This window comes from Branchiostoma belcheri, unplaced genomic scaffold (genome assembly GCF_001625305.1).
Source record: "Branchiostoma belcheri isolate BF01 breed outbred unplaced genomic scaffold, Haploidv18h27 scaffold123, whole genome shotgun sequence".
In the NCBI taxonomy this organism is placed as follows: Eukaryota; Metazoa; Chordata; class Leptocardii; order Amphioxiformes; family Branchiostomatidae; genus Branchiostoma; species Branchiostoma belcheri.
The window spans coordinates 550,799-573,792 of NW_017802636.1; the positions used below are offsets into that span (position 1 = coordinate 550,799).

The 22,994-nt window shown below is 39.7% G+C and overlaps 2 protein-coding genes across 2 annotated transcripts in view; one reads left to right on the forward strand and one right to left on the reverse strand.

Moving 5' to 3' along the window:
• LOC109463204 (phosphatidylinositol 4-kinase type 2-alpha-like) overlaps positions 1–11,167 on the reverse strand; it is a 25,494-nt gene extending 14,327 nt beyond the window's left edge. Inside the window, exons 1-3 of the mRNA XM_019759923.1 lie at positions 10,737–11,167; positions 3,006–3,206; positions 35–169 (exon numbers count right to left, since the gene is read on the reverse strand). Coding sequence (XP_019615482.1) covers positions 35–169; positions 3,006–3,206; positions 10,737–11,042 — 642 coding nt within the window. The 5' untranslated portion in view covers positions 11,043–11,167. The remainder of the gene's footprint in view (positions 1–34; positions 170–3,005; positions 3,207–10,736) is intronic.
• Positions 11,168–11,364: 197 nt separating this feature from the next.
• LOC109463202 (transcription elongation regulator 1-like) overlaps positions 11,365–22,994 on the forward strand; it is a 54,529-nt gene continuing 42,899 nt past the window's right edge. The window contains 2 exon segments of the mRNA XM_019759922.1: positions 11,365–11,555; positions 13,709–13,943. Coding sequence (XP_019615481.1) covers positions 11,410–11,555; positions 13,709–13,943 — 381 coding nt within the window. The 5' untranslated portion in view covers positions 11,365–11,409.

The window sequence follows — 22,994 nt, forward strand, 5'->3', positions numbered from 1 at the left end:
CATACGACCTGCCCTAAGACCCAGATTACCTTACCTTGGGGGGCAGGCCCACTCTGTGGATGTGTCGCCCAATCTTGTCTGGGAAGCGCTCCGAGAGGGATTTCTTTGTCCGGGAAATTGCTCGGTCAGCGGCGTTGTAATTGAATGTCTCGCTGGCCAGCTTGACCACCTGTGTACAATCAATGTACAGAAGAAGATTTTGTTAATCTTTCCTTGACGGGAAATAACTGGTGGTGTGACTTGAGTGCTGGCATGTCTGCTCACTGAGTTACTACTACATGTAGTTACCCCCAGGAAAAAGGATGTATATTTTGTGTGCTCGTGTGTGTGTTCATATTTGTAGTCCGCATAACTGAAGAAACTGGATGGATTGTGATGATATCTGGTGTGTGGGTAGGTCCTGGGAATATTAAGGTTAAGGTCCATTTTAGGCCTCCTGGCAGCTTTCCTTAGCAGTGCAAAACTTACATCTTACATTTCCAGATTGATATTTCCAGGTCAGTCTCTTAGAAACCAACAGACACTGTTAAAAGCTAGTGATTTTTTTACAAAGTGTTTGTGCAAAGGTGACCAACCCTACCCTGACTTGAACACTACCGGAATTTTGCCCCTCACACTGCCGACTTCTGCTACATTCACTTCACGTTTGGGTGCAGACATTTCTTGGACCCATGGCATGATGAAGATTAAATACTAAAACTAGTTAACTTCCCAAAAATACAATTGACGTAACCTACTGACATCAAGGGAAATCTGATTATCAGATTTTAAAGTCAATTCCTTGACTTCACTTCGGATAGCATATCTTATTTTCAATCCCAGTGGACTGCCATGGAAAGTGAAATCACTTCTGTATTGAGCAATTGGAAGAGGTGGGGAAGACTCTCATTGATTATGCCTTCATCAAGGATGTGCTGTGTATCAAATTATTAGATATTGAGCTTCATTAGTGCATCAGGGTTTAGTGAGTATAGATGTAACTACAGCATCATCATTGTTAGGGATATAGCACATCATGACATGAATAATGTTGGTATTAGAATGAGTGGTAGTAATACTACTGGTAGATAGGGACACCATTTTTTTACAGGGTTTCATGTGAATAATTTCCTTCAGTTTGCACTTTGTATTGGATCATAAGCTACAGAGGACATGTAGAAATTTGCAGTTAAAGACAAGTGGTAGTAGGTGCCCTCTCCCAATTTTTAAATCTGATTACTCCATGTATCTGTTTCAGTTGATGATCCTATCTCTGACAGCGGCGACAGCTTGACTGACAGGACGACTGCACATCACCAATTCACCGTTTCATTACTTTGACAGACATGCACTTGGCAATCAATTCCACCGATTGATTGACTGAAACACGGACTAATGGGCAACGTGTTGATGGCTTTCAAAGCTAATCAGGCTGGTTTGTGAGTTAATTGGGACAAGTTGCAATTGTTTCGCATATCTCCATGCAACCTTGGTCAAACTTATGTTTATCATTATTTGTCTGAGAAGGTTGATATATTCATGGAAAGTAATGTAGGCTAAACATGTTGATCTATGCATGGAGTCCCTAGCATGTTGGTACTGGTAACTGCTCAGCAAGTACAAATCACATGAAAATCAAACTGAGCAGGAAACATGCATGGGTCACCTTGTATGTTCTACTTTCTTACTGAAGATTACCCATCCTGTATCCATATTGTTACATTTCAACCTTAATTCATGTCTCCTTTGCAACTACAATGTATTTTCAAATAAAATATGTACGTTCTACCCCAGGAAAACTTCATCCCTTGCTGTAACAAAAGCACGTCTGTTCCAGTTCACTCTGATGCTTAACGAATCTTATTATGGCAGAGAGGAAACCAAGTCACAGATATCAGTGTAAGATGAATGTACTGTTTCCTTGCTGCGACTATTTTCTTTAAAAAAAGCTACCTTATCGAACACTATGATGTATAAGAGGAAGTTTCCCACGCAATTGCTTGCCTGGTGACAAATGCCATGTCTACATCCAGCCAGCGAAAGTGAGATGAAAAAGCGTGATCAAACCCTCCGTAAGGCGTAGGGAAAGGACGCGGTTCCCGTCATGATTGATAACATGCTTACTCCGGCCAATCGGCATTAATCTTACGGGGGGGATGAAACCGTGGAATTTTGGTGCAGACTTGATGAATGCGGAGATGGAGGAGAGTTAAGAACAACATGAATGAGATTTACATCAGGGCTTAGACGTAAGGGAGAGGGATGAGGTATCAAGGTATCTCCTGCATTAGCCATTAATCCTCCAGATTACATCTGTCCATCGGAAAGTTACAGCAGAGAGGAGTGCCAAAAACTTTCTCTTATCAGTACAAGATGAATCAGAGTGGAGAAAAACCTGTAGCCCTTCATATAATCAATAGGCAAGACAATCATGGTGGGGTAATATAGATCTATATCATGTTGTATAGATGACAAGATGTCAAGGTACAAGGATTGAAGCATCTTGATCAGATTATTAATGTACACTCTGTTGAATTGGGTGATATTAAAAACAGAACATATGTATCATAAAACAAGTATCAAAATAAAAACTATTATTATATAAATAAATATCAGCTATTCTCTGCAAGTCATCATCATGTATTCACAATGATCAAAACATTGACTTGGACAAGCCTGACAGTCATTTTGATCACGGGAATGGATCCAACAAGTTGTCGACCAACCAAATGTGTTGCACATAAAAACTGTTAGTGTTATACAATAGCTTATATAGCTATAGTCACTGAAGAGCTCACTAGGAATCAGTATCAAGTATGGAAATGAATTTTATCTTTCTTAAATGAGAAATGAAATTTACAACCTTGCACAGCATATGATTTGGAAGAGAAACAGTTCATATACCGAGAAAAATCTTCTTGTGTCTGTACATGTGGTTGTGGGCCAGTGGCTACATGTATGTTAGTTATGATAAATAGATATGGACCAGTGTGCATGTGAAATACTGGTACATTGTTCCTACCTACCCTAGTTTTAGGGACAACATTCAGCTGTAGCTTGAGATCGACCAGACTGGCGCCGGCCTCGGACAGGTAGCCCTGGTTCAGCACCAGGCAGCTGCGCCCGAAACAACACGGACAGCAGATCTTCTGCATCCACTTGGTCCACTTGGGGTTCAGGTGTCCGTAGGGTTCCTCGTTCTTGGGCTTGAACACTCCGATCTTTTTCTGCACAAACACAGAGGAAAATGGTTATAATCTTAGGCAAGAAGTACATATATATGTGTAGTCCAGAGTTATCAACCAAAAACTGTGTTCCAAAAATTTGTTTATTCCTAGAACAACTGTGGAGAGGAACTCGCTACCAAGTACAGTTCATCATCAATAGATAGCTTTAAGCAATGCTAACTAGGTGTGACAGGTCTTTCAGTGTAATAAAAGCAATTTGCACTGCCTGTACATGTGAAGCTGGTGTTATGCCGAAGGGCAGTTACATGTATACAGTCTATACAGACTGAGATACAGATCTTGCTCAGATGAGGACATTAATGAGCCACAAAGGTTGCATGATATTGTGGTTGGTCATCAAGGTAAACTATGTAGCTGTAGAGTTTCAGGGGTTATCTTTTGAAATCCATGGCTCAAGTCCCTCAGATGATGTTGTTTATGCACCAAAATAGATCCATACCCCCTCATCCATCCCTTCCTGACCTTTTGTAATAAAGATTTCCTGACTTGTAACATTATAAGCCGTAAATGACACCTACATCTGTAGTTCCCCTCAGGTCAAATACAATCACTCTTCTGCCCCAAGCCAGCCCCCTACCTCATACAAGTTGGGCTGTGAACAGATTAAACTTTTCCAGCGCAAATTCCTCCTGCCTGGCAAGATTGCACAGATAGAAATCCAATTTTCTCACACTATAATTGAAACGGTGGGGCAGGCCAACATTGCGACTTCTGGATGACTGAACAGCAACTGTATATTGCCAGCAGCTTTATCTTGGAGGGGCACACAGTTACTGTTCACAGTACAGACACCAAAAGCACATTTTAGGTTATAACATGAGACATTTGGAAAGTACTTTCTTTTGGGAAAATTGGATAGAATGTGTAGCATAGATTGCTTTGTGTCATGAGATATCATGCAGATTTGCTAAGAAGTAAACAAAACTTTTGAAATAACTGCTGCTTAGGCCACACCAATTTAATTTGTTGGTTCTCGGATTCACCTCTTCATTTTTTTTTGATTTGCAAAAAAAAAAAAAAAGATTCTGGTTCTGAATCAACTCAAAAATGCTCATATTTTGCCCCCAACAGTTGAGGAAATTCCTTTTCTTCCTAGTTGTTACAGTTTTTTCCATCTATCAAGGCAGTGGTTTGATTAAAAGTTTAAAATCTGTACTTTAAATTTTAACCCAGCCTTTTTTGTTGACTTCATGGCTCATATTGTAGCATTTGGGGCTATAATAGGATGCCTAGACCTGTTTTTATTTTTATTTTTTTTCGCCCTGTCGCTTCATATTTTTTCTGAAAAAAGCCGAGAACCAACAAATTAAATTGGTGTGGCCTTAGATGAAACGTTCAAAGTTCAAAGTAATCATTCAAGCTTACAATATTGATGATCAACTGGTCTTCTTTAAACATTAGCAATACAATAACTACAGTCTAGTAACTACTGATGCACTAGAATACCATACAATGGCATACATGTAGTTCAACTGGCGCCATTACAATGTGTGCAAACATGCAATTGATAGGGACTGATCACGGATTGAACTAAATACATACATTATACTGTGTATCAATGGCATCATCCATGCCGTGACTTTTGGCCCTGTCCTATATGCCAGGGGACGTGATCTACATGAGCTGTGCAGAAGTTATATTACATTGTCCCTGGAGGTTGTGTTTGTGGGTCTATATCATCAGCATCCATCAATAAGCACTACTTCCATAAATGAACCACACTTCTGGGTCAATTTGTCAACAGGAACCCTGTTGCATGTTAAACAGTTGGGAGAGTGATAGGCATCTAAATAGGCCCCTGTACTGTACACACTTCAATTCCTGCACACTTTCAGTAACTACATGCACTTGGAAGGCTATTTCCTGGCTCAAGACTTTTATCCAAGAAGTTTTGTTTAACCCTTACCCTGCGAAGTTTTAGTAGGCCACGGCAAGTATAAGCTAGAAGTAATGCAATGTTATTACAAGAAAAGATCAATGTTGTATGCAACTATGTTGCATTAGTAACTGTGGAAGCAATTATTTCAGTATAATGTGAATAAGGATTATGTGAAAGGCAGTGAAACAGAAAAACACTTGTTCCTCAAAAGTGTTGGTATTGTATACTAGTATTACACAGTTGGTAACAACCTATGAAGCTTAATACATGCTCAAGCAATGATATTTAATTAATCTTTCAGATTGTTGAACCATTCCGAAAAAGTTTTTTCACACATGTAAAACAATTACCAACATTTCAGCACCACAGACAGAGCCTTGTCAAGAGGTCCAAAATGAATCATCCTGTTCACTGTTTGTACTGCAAATGTATAAGATGAAAGGTAAAAGCTCCTGGATACAGTTCTTATCCAGACCAGACCCGGTTCTTTGCATGTTGTACCAGTTTAAACCGGTCCAGCCGAACTGGTGCCTATCCCTAACAGATAAGTTGTATACAAGACTTGTATATATATCTTGCTATATCATCCTTACTGTGTAGCAGGGATGCACTCAGTTGGGAGAATACTTCAATAGACTGGTGGAGAAACTCATAAATCCTGGCAATATTGGCTCCATCCCGACACCCTGTTCACACCTCTGATCTAACTTGACCCTCCCCACCACCTGAGGCCTGCCGAGCGGGAAACTAATCTCAAAATCAATGACATTCGATAAATTACGCGCCGAGATCAATTCTCAAATTACAACAAATGGAAATTTGGGCATGCGGCACGTCTCCGGCGCCGGCACCGCGACACGATCGGCGGGGAGAGGGCACGCGCGGGGCCGCCGCGTACTAACATTTGGCAGCACTTTTCAGGAGGGTGAAACACAGTAATGATTCCCCTAACCAGGAGTAAATGAGAATGGATGACACCAGGAACGCATGTCAGCAATTCAGTGGGAAGAAACAAAGTAACCCCATTTATCTTGGGAGAAAAGTTTGCCATATGGGAGATGAGTTATCACCTCCATAGCATGTGCACGGAATTTATTAGATCTGCACGTATTTCATTCATCATTGTGAGGAGAGGACAAATATATCATCACACATCTCCTTATTTTCACCAATAAAATAGAACATCAATTAACCTCTCCCTTGTAATTTTAATAATTAGTTTCCTCATTGATACTCCCTATACAAGATTGTTGTTTCCTTAAAAAGAAGAAAATGATCACACAGAATATATTCAGGTCCCTGCCTCAGATCTGATTGTTTAGCTAGAACCAAGTTTGGGCTTGATTTCAGCTTAGGTTGTTTTTCCCTTTCTATTTCTACCCCCATCTATTCCTCTGATATTGGTTGTGCAGCTTGTGCTACTCAAATATGGTTCATAAGTAATTCAAATTTATTATAAATCTTGAGGGCATTGCAAACAAAGAATAATGCATTTCTCAAGAAACATTATATCACCTCTTGAGAGTTAAAATTACACTGTCATTTAATATCCTATGTCCCACCATGCTATGTACATAACACTTGCATTTTTAGACAAACAGAAATTAAACTACTGAATAACAAAATAAATAGCAAGTTCTGCTTTCAATCCTCAGGATCCAAAACAACTGAGAATGGTCTCCAATATAGTAGGTTATGAGTTTTAATGTTACTCACATGCTTGCATGGAAACAAGCATTATTCACAAAGTTGTTTGAGGTATGCAAAATAACACCCAGAACCACATACATACATGTACGGTACACGTGAAATGAAATTCAGAAATACAGCCTGAGGATATCTGATATTAGAAAAAACAGGAAGGATTTCCAGAACATCCCATCTGGTAGGTGAAAAATGAGGATATTAAGAGACGGTGAGACTGTCGTTTTCTCCCCGATGAAGCCGGCGCCGTCGTGTTACGCACAGACGGGCAACAGCCGGGGGTCAAGTGGACAGACCAAACTTTCCAGACTATAGCGGCATTTGTTTACCCTGGTGGAGCCAGCGGTTCTAGATTACTTTGCACAGACATTGATTGTGTGTTGTAGCTCCACTGCACAGGCGTGGGAAGTCATGATGGTATATAGGACAGTATGATTCTTATTCTACAATATAAGTAGGAAAAATATTACAAGTTGAAATATTAGGAATAAGATAAAGACTTAGACTCTTTTGGTGGCAAAAAATTGAAATAGTCCGAGTAGATGATTTGTCACCAACACAGTAAAAGGCTGGCCTTGGTGCTGAAAAGTTTTAAGGATGATTTGAATTTTACAAAATGCAAATGAATGTCATTATCTATTTGCAAAATGAAAATATGTGATGTAAAATAGTCAAAGCAATTTGCCTGTCAACCAAAACAGTTGCTATACACCTGGAGACAACTTTATTCAAGATAATTAATTAGCTGTCTAACCTTTTCTGAAAGGTATGACCTGATAGCGCATGAGTACGGAGAATGGCGTATAATGTCAGAGGGACAAGCGTGAAGAACGTTAAAGATCATTGGAACAATCTCTTTGACAGTATCTGTTAGGATCAGCACACGACTGAAAAAGCTCTGGAACATAATAAAACCCAGCATGCTGTAAACTTTAATATCAAGTTGATCATTATCTAGTGAAAAGGTCATAAAATGAATCACTCTTCAAATGGAATTCCCAAAGGACTTATATGATTTAGCACATGTGCATGTATGAGCTTTATAAAACCTGTGTAGACACATGTAGATTTGTGATGAATTAGGGCTACAAGACATGATGCAGGGATCGGAGTTGCTTGTGTTGTAAAAACATTTACAATGTACATATTTTGCACTAGCTAATCAGCTGAATGATGGATAATGTTGTCTCCAATGTTTGGAAAGTCATAATTTGCAGTCATCACATCTCAACATGTGGGATTGAAAGTAGTCTAGATAAACTTTTGTGTGAATCTGACAGCATTTTAATAACACGTACAATGTAGGTACACATTTTATTGTGGTGAAAAGTTGGAGCTGCTCTTAAAAATTGGTGTTACCCTATACCATAGCTAAAAAAACTGGCATTTTCCTTAAAAATTGGTGTTGTCCTTAAAAATGCTGGTTACTACTTGGAGCTGGACTGTAGTTGTCTTGAATTTATGGTGCATGTTGTCATAATAATTACATGAAGCTTAAATTGCACCATCAAAGTTACAGTAGAAACTCAAATTAGTAATACTCTATTGGTAGAGTGAAAAAAGGTTTTGCAATTAGGTTAAAATGAGCGTGTGTCTGCTGATCATGATATTCCTTGGTATTCTGCCAAGCCAGGGACATGAAGCATCCTGATGGTGCATTCATATTAGAGTGAGCAGGTAATATTAAAAATTTTGCAAGCTTGTATGAATGTGGGTATGTAGGTAGGCACAATATTAGAATGCTACTGATTAAAGGATTACTTAAGTTAGGAGGAGGGAGCTGTTTTCCAATAGACAGCAATTTTTATAAAGGAAATTATTGTACTTTAATATAAGGTCCCCAATAGTCGCATGCACACAAAATATGGCATCAGACTCAGTACTCTTGACTTCAAAAATCTCCAAATACAACATGCACCCTCTAAACAATCCCAGAATGCACTGATCATGCATTCATTAATAAATTACCTTTTGGGAAACAACACCATCAACCCGACATTAGAGCCCCTATAGGTTGCAACACATGCACAGGCATCTAATCAATTGAATCAATTGCGAGAAGTATACAACAATACTTGATCAATGACTCATGATGTAGACATCAGCTTCTTGATTTCAATTTGGCCTGCAAATTTCAAGTTGCAAATGTGTATAAAAGCCATTTAACATGTGATGGAATTCAAAGAGCATCCAACTCAGGTATACTTATGTGATAAATATTTAACATGAGTAAGTACATTAGAGTCAGGCATTTACAGCTAACAGGGTTGACAATGGCTCAGTTGGGAATCTTGAATGAACATCAGAGAGAAACCATCTTAATTGTGAGTGACATGATAGGGACATGAACTTCAGAAGTTTACAGCATCTGGCATGACAAGATATGATAATGATGAGCACCTGGTCTTTAAAGCAGACACAACTTTGAACCAGCACATCTATCATTACAACAGATTACAACATAAAGCTTATGATATCAATTACACATCTAGGTACATGAACTTTTCAACCCTAAGCTTCTACAATGTAGGTTACAATATCAATGACCAAAAAGTGCATTGTATTGTCATATAAACACAAATTGTTTTTGAAATTTTTTCGTATATGGAAAAAATATTTTCTTATGTATATACGAAAAATATCAAACATGGGACAACAAACTTGTTTGATGTTTTGTACAAAGAATGTACACAGTCAATACAACAATCAATAAAATATTAACACAAAGTTTAGGCCACACCAATTTAATTTGTTGGTTTTCTGATTTGCCAAAAAAAAAAAAAATTGATTCTGGTCCTGAATCAACTGAAAATGCTCATGTTTTGCCCCCAACAGTTGAGGAAAGTCCTTTTCTTCCTAGTTGTTACAGTTTTCCCATCTATCATTGCAGTGGTTTGATTAAAAGTTCAAAATTCAATGTTTAAATTTTAACCCAGCCTTTTGTGTTGACTTCATGGCTCATTCCATAGCATTTAAGCCTATAATAGGATGCCTAGACCTGTTTTTATTTTTATTTTTTTCGCCCTGTCGCTTCATATTTTTTCTGAAAAAATCCGAGAACCAACAAATTAAATTGGTGTGGCCTTAGGGTCAATGCAGTGCAATGCCCTTTGGACTGTAGATAACATCATGGCTCTACAAATAGTACATGGTTGGCTAGAACAATGAACTTTTGTTTTTGTTAGGCTTGTTTATTAAGGCTTCTTAGCATATCTTTGGATTCCTTACTTCTTTAATCTTCACATGGACTTAACCTCCTTCCAGGACATGTACAATTTCATTTAAGCTACTATCAAATAAAATTGGAGCATCTCCATCTTTGGTGCATATAAAAAGCAGGTTATAAATCCAGTCTATATCATATGACTATGAGTAACTTATATCTTTGTCTTAAGCTATATGAGTTTCAAATGGTATTGATTAATGTTTAAGTTCAAACTTTAAGTTCAACATTAAAATATAATCAACAGTTCATACCATCATGACATTTCAAACATGTAATTAAAATGAATGACTACATGTAAACTTCTAAATCTAAACATAATATTACCAAGCATTCATATCAGTGTACTAAAACAGGTACCACTCTTTTTACATGAATGCACCTACAGAATATCATTAACATTAAATTTTTAAAATTTGTAAATGTAACGTTACATGTAACGTTACTTAGCTGTGAATACGACCCCCATATGTTACAGATAAAAATAGATCACCTGTAACGTTAGTAGCGTTAGAGTAGCGTTACACTTAATTAATTATGGGTATGGCAAAGATCAACAATATATTGATATGGTGATTTATGCCAAATAATAAGGAACAGGTAGCACATGTGAAACTATTACTAGTACATCACTCTGGGTTAATGAAATGTAAACAGACAACTTATCGTGTAACGTTACTTACACCGCTTGTGTTGTACTTACCCCTTCTGCGTTCTTCACAAAATAGCTACCACTGGAGCCCTGGTAGATGATCTCGGGATAAATGCCGTTCTCTATCGCAACGTCTGCGGAACGTATAACGTCCATGAAGACGGGGTCGTCAGGAAAATGGTTCTCAAAATCGTGATGTTCATGATCGCGACCGAGCAGAGGCTGGCTCTCCCTCCCACCCATCCCCCTTGTCGGCGACCGCGGGCCGGTCAGGTCGGTGCGCTGAGGGGCGAACGTTACGTCAGGCGGAGGCACGATGTCCTCAACCACCGATCGGAGAGGACGTTCAGAATTCATCTGCAAGTAAAACCCACAGAACTGGCGTCAAAACAGGTTGAAATCCCCAGAAAACAGAAACTAAACCTGTTGCATATGACTCAATCTAGTAGTCATCACATGATACCAAAAATATGTAGTAGTATATTTGTAGCACAAAATACTGCCACTTCCTTTCATAAGATAGAACAATATCAGAAAAACTGCGAGATAATTGTATATGAATAGACTTTACAAAGTGTATTTAATATATTTGTATGGTAAAATGTGCTAATTTTATAGATACAAATAATTTTTTCGAAACATATTTTTTTGCTCTGAATGATATGCTCGTGTTACTATAAGTCTCGGGTTATCTCGCCAAGGGCGAGATTTGGCGAGATTCATCATGGCGGGAGAGCAAGCTAAGGAAGGTGAAGCCACGCAAAATACGCAGCAAACGGAGGTTCCTGCGGAGTCTAGACCTGATGGAGCACCACAGGAGCAAGCCCAGAGACCCAGAGGGCCTGCGATGGGGGGTCCGAGGGGACTCAGGTACGCCTATCGCCCAATTTTTGTAACCGAACATCTATTATGTTGGTCACGAGTTCAAGATGGCGGCTTCCCGTAGCTTTGCACGATTGATTGAAAATACTCACTTGTTTCTCCCTTGCCCATTGGGGCGAGCCAGTGCTGAGTTTGTACGCCATTACGTCAGTTATCACCTGTACAAATTGCCCATTTCCTCGTGCGTAACCCAGGTGACATTATGAAGCCCTGTTTGATTGCCAATATTCCCCACCCACGTTGACATTGCCTCCCACCTCATTATATTTCCAATCGTGTCGCCATATTCAAGATCTAGACGTTCGGGGCGTGATGTTACCTCGCCAGGGGTGTTTATCACGGCCTGCCCAACTTATGCAGTCTAATCACACTGCCCCACCACCAATGGCCAGCCTCACGCTGCTGGGTAGCCCTCCAATCAATAATCCATTATCTCGAAACATAACCTTGCTAAGTACGTCCAATGCGAGCGTAAGCTTTTGAATATCAAATTAAGCGTGGAGCATCTATAATTATGAATTATTAAATGGCTGAGAGCTGCGTGGAGACTCCGGCGGCACCGTCTTCATAAACCATGCTTCAGTGGGCTTACAGCCGATCCTGCTCTGTTAAGGCTTGCCGCCACTGATGCTGCAAGCTCTGAACGGGCTGGAGGACCTCCACATATTTTCTGTTGCATATTGGACATACCTGGCAGGGGACTCTTAAATGCTGGGGACAAAGGAGAAGCGAGGGATTTTTCCAGCAGCAATGTTTGATGTTTTGATTGCTTCTATCCTGAATTTCAGGTCTAAGCAATACCTATGGGCAAGGTGGGAAGTATTATCACTTTTTGTCAAATTGAGCGGTAGATGTTGATTTTGGTACCTGTAGTTGTGGCATGTGGTTTTGGCATGTGATATCGAGGGTACTTCGTTGGAAAGTACAGTAGATGATGTAGTGGTAGCTTTTGGATAATGCTTGTGTAGAGGAAGGGCTGTCCTCAGTCTATTTACTCGAGACAATAAAGTAGCATTGTTATTATTTCCTGTGTAGGATAAAGTGACTATTGTTTAAGGTATCCTGTATGGTTGTGGTTTGATACAACATGTATATTTTGTAATTTTAACTATTTGGTGTAAACGAAATCAAAGGCTTTCCAGTTGTATTCTTGAGTTTATCAACCCTGCCCTGTTCTTAAAACACATATGATATTCTTCTCCAATCGCAAGTTTTTTCATGGCATCAATCCGGCATGTATCATGTAATAGGAAGACACTAAAGGCAAATGGACAAGGGATTGATTTTGGCGGCCGTTGCACTGGAGGATGAAAGTACAATCAATGAGCTTCTCGGCTTGGAAATGAATTTGATGGTAGAATGGGCAGCCTTGCTTAGCACATCTTTTGGTGAAAGGGCAGGAGATAGCGCTGAAATGTGAAGGGCAGGATGCTTTGATGTTCGGGGCTGGGGATTTTCTCCATTTGGAATGAGATGAAGAGATGTTTGAGATGGAGAAATGAACAGGCAGGCAAAGGGTGATCATGGAGCCATTAGGACTGTTATCATGAGTTCATTGTGCTCCGTCAGAGTGATTATCTGTTGTTTTGACTAATACACATGTTACGAGAGTCTTGATGGTCATATATTAGAATTGTTTGCAGTTGCATTCATCAACAGAGGGATGGTTGGTTATATTCAGTAACATTGCACTGTTTGACACGCAATGCATTAGAATGTGAGTGGTATGAAATCTTTTGGCAAAAAGGATTTAGTTAATCAGTTCCACTGTCTGTTTTCATTAGGGTTTATTACAGAATTAAGTCGACAAATATTTTCATACAGACAGAAGGAAATTTGGAGATTAGAATGGAAACTCTCTTGTCTTTGTTTCTATGATTGTGACAGTGAGACATGTAGTACTACCAGTAGTATGAAAATTCAGTGAGTTTATTGACAGTCATAATAATTATTGGTAGAATAATATGACTGGATATACATAAAGGATACATGTATAAATGTAAATTAGAAAGAACATGGTGGTGCCACGGAATGCAAATTCTGGATAGAATAATGGAATACGGTCATCATTATTATAGAGTGATAAATATCATTGCAAATATTTAATCATTTTAAAAACCACACTGTTCCCTTTGTTCTAGGCCACCTCTCAACCGGATGCCCCCACCCAGATTTCGAGGCCCCCCAGGACCTGGCCTCCCCCTGGTGCGCGGACCCCCTCCCCTGAGAGGCCCCATGCCCATGATGAGAGGGCCACCCCCTCCGCCAGGTCCTCCCGGGAGATATCTCCGACCGCCGTTCGACCCAAACTTCCCCCCCATGCCGCCCCCTCCAGGGGGGATGCCTCCCCCGGGGATGCCACCTCCACCCATGCAGGTAGGACTGATGGTATGATGCACTCCGTATGTCTTCTAGTAGTGTGACTTACAGTATTACAGGATGAGGCTGTAGGCATTTTTATATCTTATGATGAAATGTTTCAGTCATTGTTAATGCACAGCAGTATATGAATACAGTGATATGAATCTGAATGTCTTGTATAACATGATATCATGTTAGAAATTGAAGATTGTTGTTTGTCAGCCATCTCCAAGTCTGTTCATCTTCGGGATTTTACGTTATCCTGGCGTTATCCTGTATTCCGACACCGTAGCCAATCAGGTTGCGCTGTCACTGGAAATGGGCAGGTTATATCATCATACAACGACAGGGGTGAAATTGCCAACAACCCCGCTATTCATCACAGTAATTCCTATCCTAACTATCTACCCCGGGAACATTGACAAATTTCCTGTGGACGCTATTTACATTCTGATATCACCGCACCCTGCATTATGCATCAGGATGAGCATATCACAACCAAAAGGTCCGATAATAGGGCAATCCATTTGCCGGCAGCATTTCTGTAAGAGCCGTGATTAATTTCCAGTGGCAGTGGCGTCCAATACGTGGTCAAATACTTCTCCACTTTGTTCTCATCGGGAAGTTCTTCTGCCTTGCAGGAAGGTGGTACTTTCCCTGTGACATGTCCATAAATCATACTTACCGGTCCTTTAATTCCGTCCTGTATTGATGATGGAGGGGAGGCTTAGTGGGAGCCAGACGTCATGAACCGGGGGCTTAGGGCTACTATTTGGTCTTGATCCGTGCTACTGGGTCAAATTGGCAATCAAAATTCTACTGAGCTTTATTATTATCTGCTGGCCGGCCCGGCGGCAGGAAGGTGCATCTGTTTGGCACCGGGTACCCGCCCGGGGATGGCCAGCAGTCGTGCCGTGGGCTGAATGCCAATGAGGCGTCAGCGTCTCTGTGTACGGCTCCTTGGTTGGTTGGGTAGGATTTGATGAACGGAGGTTCCCAGGCTAGGATCTAAGGTACAGCCGGGGAATTGTAATAGTGCATGACTGGGTTGCCTATGATGGCGGAATCGATACCTGAATGCATCTGCCCTAAAAAATGTACAGAGAGCTTTTAGATGTTACCAGTGGCTAAACTCCTTTGAGGCTTTTCTGACCCCAGCTTCTCTATTTTTCTATGTATCTTCCTGGATAGTGAGTGAGTGAGTGATCTTCGAAGATTTCATGGCTCTTCTGCATATAAACAACAGTTACTGATGCATGAATGTATGCATACTTCACATACCCAATTTTACATTGATTTTACTATGGCTTATATTAGTGTACATGAATTATAATCTAGAACTATCAAAAATATTTTCATAGTAAGACAGTATTGGGAATAGCCAAAGTACTGTTAGTGTTACACATTTTTGACAAGTCGAGATTTAATGCTGATAGATCTTGATTGTAACCTTTGTTAAGTAGACCAGGTAAGATGGTGTAGAAGTATGAACAGTGGGAAATGTGCTATGGTCAAGAAGCAAGTTAAACACCACACTTTCAGCACCAAGGACAGACCTAATCAAATATCAAAGATTTGTCTGCAAAGAAGTTCCCAAAACTCATCTTCTTGCAGTCTAATATTTGTCATGGAGTCTTACTACCATTAAATAAAACCAGTGGCTTTTGATATCACGAACATACCTTCAGACAATGAAAATAAGGCCATACTTTTGCACCTCCAGCCTCTGGAGAAATTACCATTTTGTTCACTGCGAGCTCAATCAATAGCATGCATATAGAAGAGCAATTATGCAGAATCCATTTGCCTTCTTATCTGACCACTAATTTTCAAATATGTTTTTTACGACAATCAATAATCCATTGAGTGTTACACACCCGCATTAGGGCTGGTGGTTTATGACGTGGAACCTCCCATGCATGTTTGGAACCTTCTTTCATTACCACACTTACCGGCATTCTCTCTCAATGAAAGGGAAATCTGAAATGGGTTCTTAATGCGGTGGAAACTACCGCATGCCGCATAACGATGCCGGATATGACAGATCACACTCTTTCAAGTTTAGCCTTCAACCGTAAACATGCAATTATGGGGCTTCAATATACCGTCAGGCATGTAATCTCCCCTTCCTCTGCATTCTCTTCTTCGTCTCACAGAAGGCGTTTCTCTTTCAATCTTGATGGATGGTTGTGATGTTTTCCGACTGCAACGAGAGATGCGCTCTCCCAATAATTGCTATCCTTTCGCACCCGGCCCGGATTCCCAGATTGTTACAGTGACAAATGTAGTGTTGACTTTAATTTCACAGAAAGCCTCCCTTTCTCATCTCCCGCCTTCCACCTGAATGCATGATGAGTTGTGGGGATGCGATTGCGATCTCATATTGGATTTGTGCTAAATTTCCACTCAGAGGAAGCATGAACAGCACAGTATTGGGAGGATTGTGATGTATGTTAGGGTGTGTCCGGGCGGGCTCCGAGATGCTCATTTAGAACTGCCGGCTCTGATTCTAGAGGTACAGCAATTACAGGTGTGGGAAGTCAAGGTGCTAAATAATGCATGCCAAGGAATGTGATCAGTTCCGTAAGCCTTCAGCTTAGTCAGGAGTTCCCGCTGAGAGTTGAGTGGAATGAAGGCTATATACCCTTCCAACAGTTAATCCAGCAGTGCTAACACGGGAAATAAGATTAAAAGTGGGCTGTTTCTCATTTTGAAAAGTAGTGGGAGGACGACAACTTCAAAAAATGTCACCTGATAAAATCCTTGTAGTGAGAAAAAAGTAGAAGCCAGGTATAGTTACATTTTTAAGTACTCTGCCTAGATATCAAATGAAAATGACATGGGATTGTTGCAATTGTACTTTAGCCACTATGAAGTGTTGAGGCAATTCTGTCATCCTACCATTTCTTCTGCAACATAGAAAATTTCTCTGCAAAATGCAGACAGCAGATGGGTATTTCTAACACTGCCTTAGGTACTAATATGAAATAAATCAAGCAACTGGCTTAATTCTCTGCAGAGTCAGATGTTTTCAGATAGTATCCACAGTCTTTCATTGTCAATGACTGATGAAATACAGCAGATGCTATCTGAAGCATCTCACTCTTCAGAGAATTAAGCCAGTTGCTTGATTTATTTCATATTATGTAATGTTAGACATGGATGTCTTACCCTTTTAGAAACCCAAGACTGATTCTGGATTTGAAAAATTTGTTGTGGCAAAATGGCTATCCCCTTGGAATTATTTTTCTTGGCCATAGTTAGGATGAGCTTGGCAGACAATCCTTACAAATTTGATTTTTTCCAGTAAAATGTAATTAACTCATTTGTTACATGTCTGTGTACTGCTGTGCAGAATATTGCTTAAGGCAAGTAATTACTATATGATGTAAAAGTTTTTTGTACCCCACCACCTGTGATATGTCAAAGTCTTCAGCTTTTTATTTTGTTCCATGCTGAACTTTGGTGGGTCTCAGTGGATGCAAGACACCATGGAAAATTCATGGCCGTCTATAATGGGCTCCCCACAGAGCACCCCCATGCGTCTTGTGACTTGGCGGGTTCAATGGGGTGTCACTAAGCAAAGCCTTTTTTGTGATATCACTATGGTCGTTAGTTAGGCAGAGAAGGGCAATAGGCAATACATCCTAATCAGCCAATATAACGATTTATGTTAAGGGGGACGATACCTGTTCTTATGAGGTCATACAGAAATATATCCTGGCTGTGTATCAAAATTACCACTTCAACCAATAAATGGGTGGCTGCTTTCCATATGTACATTTTTTTGAATTTCTGTGAATAAGTACACCTGTCACCAGAACCAATAATGCTATGATAGAAGCTGCTATAAGTATAACAACATACAGGAACTGGTATCCTACCGGCATGCATATGCCGTTTTGCGGCTTAATGTTATTCAGTATGTTAGTATTCCCCCAAGGAAGCTAAGGCAGCAGTGTGCATTACATCACTGAGCTCTGTGTAGAAATTCTATTGGAACCATTTATCATCTGCTCTGTTTTCAATACTATCTCTGCAGATAGCAAGTCTGGAACACGTGCATGGTATACCAATCAACTAACAGTAACACACTCAATGAGAGACAGTCCTAACATTGACTGTTCCTCCGCATGTTATTGGAGGTAAATTGCTATTTGTGAATACTTGCTAAGTAGGGTAGCCAGTTACTAAAACTGGTCATTTGCCCACTGTCCTCTGAGAATGGTCGCCCTCCTGGCCATGGGCTGCTACTATTTCTAGCCTTCACATGTTTTATGGCTAGAACTGCATGTACCCAATCATAGATTCAGAAATGTGCATCACTTACGTCAGTGAAGGTTAGACATCCAGGTAATAAGATATCCTAAAAAAGAGTTACTCAAGCATTTGGATGTGATTTTCCAAAATTATATCCAGTTGCCTGAGTAACTACATCATGTATTTTTTGGTGCATCATCATTTGCTCAAAAGATGTGCAACTGGTCTTGTCAGATGAGCATAGATCTGACAATACAATATGTAGATTGGAACACTGTTCTGTCATATTAGAACTTATCTGAATGACACTAATAGCAGTGTGAATAGGAACCCCAAATCTGAACAAACATTGATGTATCATGTACATGTAACTTCCCATTGTGTGAATCATTTGTTTAACTTATGTAAACTTGTCAGACTGTAATGCAATGTATGTTTTATCATGACATCCCGTCTGTGTGTTTTATATAGAACACATCTATCACCTGCCATGGCTAATGAGGCAGTACGGTGTCCCTGCCACACCTTTCTATAATTGCTATACCATCAAACTATGCTAATGTTACCATATATAGTTGTACCATCAGAGTTGTGGCTGTGAAGGTCTTTGATTCAAATCTAATGAATATACAAAACGTATGAATCATTACAAAGGAATTACAGCTATGCAAGTAATAATTGCTGTCGTTATGATATAAAATGCATAAAAGCATTATTTATTGTGTACCACCAACATTTTCTGGTAGTTTCATAATGGGTTTTATACATGGCTTAAGTCATAAACTTCCTAGATATTAGCTGTAATAAAGGCATGCACACCTATCAGTATTCTTTTAGAAGTCTTCGGAGGATATTCACGGCACTTTCAAAAGGCATCATCACAAATTATTCGCTGAAGAAGCTACACAATTGCAATCGATTGCCGTTTTTGGGGCAGTGGAATGACTATCGGATCTCTTAATGTGATTAGAATGGGCAAAAATAAGATTAGATCAAATTGCCATCTGAGATGGCGCCCGCCCGGAAAATTTGAGGTGCCGTGCGCGGGTTGAAATAAAGGAAATGCAATTTACGCCGCACCATACATCGCTGGTTCCCCACTTCTGGGAGGGGAGAAAGAATGGCGCCATTTGTCACTCTGACAACCCCGGTTACGAGCCGGTGTCTCTGCGAGGAAACCAAGTCCACGGGGGATATTACCTCTGTTCTCGTCTCCTCAATAATCAAACGAGCATAACAGGAATTGAATTGCACGAAATGCTTGTTCGGTCTGGCATTGTTGGGAGCTAATACATTGTGCGCGGAGTTCCTTATTGAGTTTAGATGGTGCCATCTGCAGGATGACATAATGAGGCATGGGGGATGGTTTGGGTTGATGTTATTATGATGGTTTAGCTTGCTGCGCCACAGAGGAGCAGGTAGAACTACGGTATGCAAAGTTTGACGTGATGCATCATGCACAACTTAGAATGAAAATCTTAAGCAAAAATTTTGAAAATGATGTGTATGTAAAAAAAAACTGTAATGCTGGAAATTCTCTATCAGTACTATCATTTGAGGAATTTTGAATCACCAAATCAAGAATACCACAGTAGTAATCAAATGGGGAAATGTTTCTACAGGACCAAGATAGGATTCTTAGATTTGGCCAATATTACAAATGATGAACAATACCACCTTCAGTTTAAAAAGAAAATGTAAAAGAAAATGCCTCATCTCTAATTGCATGGCAAATAATTACAATGAGATGATTTGACAGAAAAATCAATTCTACACTCAAATGCCTGTAAATGTAAGAGGCACTTGTCTGTAACAAAAACACAACAACTTTTATTTCCAGTATCAGGAACTGACAGTGATCGATTCGGGGTGCAGTAATTTGTCTATGGGGGAAGATGCACTTGATGATCATACATAATTGATACAGCATGATTTATTAGGAAGGGTTGATAGCTAGAATAAAGGGATTGAGGTTTCCGAGCAATTATGCAGACAGCTGTGGGTAGAAGTGCTTTATTGGTGGTAAGCAGCTTTTGTCGGCATATGTTACAGATACCCTGGAAACCATTTGTCTTGATTATTTTAACTTTTATCAGGTCGCGAGATTCAAGATCATTAGGAGGAACTTCATGGAGTGAGAGGTTATAAATCATTGATTGAAAGTAAAAATCAGATAAGCCATTTTCAGGCTTGCTTCTCCCCTGGGACATTACCTTTTGGGCATCTTTTAGTACGTGTCTTTCATGCATCAAATCTTGAATCGATTGGTAATGGGAGGTGCAAAAAAAGAAATAAGACTACTACTAGTTATCTAAACAGGGCCTGAATATAATTACTGGAATATGACACTTAGAGTTTCTAAGAGTAATGCTGTGTACCCATGGGATATCATGGGATATTTGAGGCTGTACAGGAAAATTGGATTTTATTGTATCTCTTAAGTTATCGACCTTGTATTAAGTCGTAATGCACTTCCTGGTCGTATTCACAAATTTCCATAACATTCAATTTTGTAACTTTCTTTGAGGAACAAAACGTAACGGTAATGTAAAGGAAAGATACCATGTGCTTTTGGTATGCATGAGTTCAGATTTTTTTGTGGAACTTCAGATATAAAATTATACATACATGACATTATATTCATATACACTGCAGGGTGCATGCTTGTAGCCCACAGCAGCTTGCTGTAAAGATTGAATTATGATGCAGAAACACTCAACTTTATGAGAACTCAAATGAAACAGAAAGTTCCATACTCAATACCGTGCACCATCTGCTGCAATTTTTACAACACAAGTGGAAGTTCTTCTCATTCTTGGAAAATATATAGATATTGGAGGAAAGATAACCATTTAGATTGCTTTTACCTTTTTACTGGTGTGTTCCTGTCTGTATTTTGCAGCCATGTGAACCACAGTAGCATGCCGTAAAGATTGGATTGTGACTCACTATCATATTTCACACCGAGGATATAAAATGGATCATTAATTCCATGGATACAGGAATTTGGATGGCAGTCATTACGGCTGATATAGCGACGTAATTCCCCTGTGATCCTCCATCCCTGGAGAACAACAGGCTGTCAAATGCGATGGTGCATTTCCCTTTTCTTATTACTTTGATGGCTGGGCTCGATGTAATTACAGCCTCTCCTCCCCCGTCCACGGTGCAGTCTCCCACAGGCATCGCTACACACACGGCTGCATGGATGTGTAATTTATCGCAGTGATATTGGTCTTAGTGGTTACAGGAACGCAGGCAAGCACCACGTACAGAATAGCCAATAAAGCCACGCTACCGTGTGTATTGATCCGTGAGGTCTACCCAGAGTTGGAAGGGGTTACTGAAAGTTGATAACAAAACAAGATAAAGCCAGTGTAGAGCACCATGCAGGGAGGGGAGCTCAGTGCTCCAGTTATTAGGTTGTGGGGAGAAAGGCATTACTCTTCATATTTACTGTTCTGCCACATAAGACTTGTACCTGTTCTCTTTAGTTTATGTTTGCTTTTTGGTGTCATGAAGCAAGAAGAAAATAAATACATTTCACATTTATAATATCTTTGAATCAGAAAGTTTCAGTTTCTGACTATAACTAGTATAAGGGTGAGACAATGATCATGAATTACATATCCCTATTTGGCAGTTAACATACATGTGTATAGTAGTTAGCTGTACATGATTTTGTTTCAATATGTAAGGCATACATCAAATTACTGTAGTCTTCGTCAGAATCATAAATGATTATTACATATTTCCATATTAATGGCCAATGACTTAAGACCCAACATGACCTTAGAGACCCATGACTTCAAGGCGAGAGTTGCTGTACTGGGACCTTCCTAAAACGTTCATTCATTCTACTTATCAATATTTTACTTTGTCTGCATTATGTATTCAACATGTGAGGAAGCATAAACTTTTTATTACTCCAGCTCCTTTTGCAGTTGTGGATTTAACTAGTGCATGTAAAAATGAACTCAAGAAATCCAAGTATACATGTGCGTCATGTTTGCCAATTTCACAATGCAGTCAATTTCCTGTGTCGTATCTACAAGGTTGATTTCTTTCTTTATGTCATGTTCAGGACAAAGGTCAGTAAAGTTTGCCATCAATGTAATATGATGTACAAATGTATTCAACACTGGAAATACAGGAGTCGATAGGTTACAACTAAATGAGAAAAAGAGATGCAGGAGTCAGTAGGTTAAAAGTAAACAAGCAATAGACATCTTCCCTCCATGAACGAGGTTGGTGTTTTTAGGGTTCTTTTTTATGTTATCACATGTGTTCATTGTTAAAACATGACAGCTGGGTTTAAATTTAATTGGACGTTATATGGCCATGAATAATGAGGGAGTTGCTTTGTGTTGGTACAATTTTAATTTTTATCATGTAACGTTAAGTACCAACCCAGATAAACTTTCAAGCGAGTTTTAGTACTTAGAGACTTGTATGTTCTGAATTGAAAGAAAGAAAGAAGTAAAGAATTGATGGAGCAGCCTGCAAGGTGTTTGGTATACTTTATTCCATATATATCATTTCATAGCTATTAGTAATGCAAGAATCCTACTCTGATCTCTTTGTTAACTGAGCAAATTGATGTTACGTGGTCACGAGAGAGAGGGACGACTTCACTCCCAGATATACAACTCAGGACTGGCCCCGACCACACGGTCGGAGGTAGTTTATTTACATCATTAATTGGTAACAGAGGTTGGAGGGGGGGGGGGTACAGAGGCACAGATATCAATCCTGCAGAGGTGAGGTCATTGACCTCTCAATCACAACATGTACACAAACAAACCG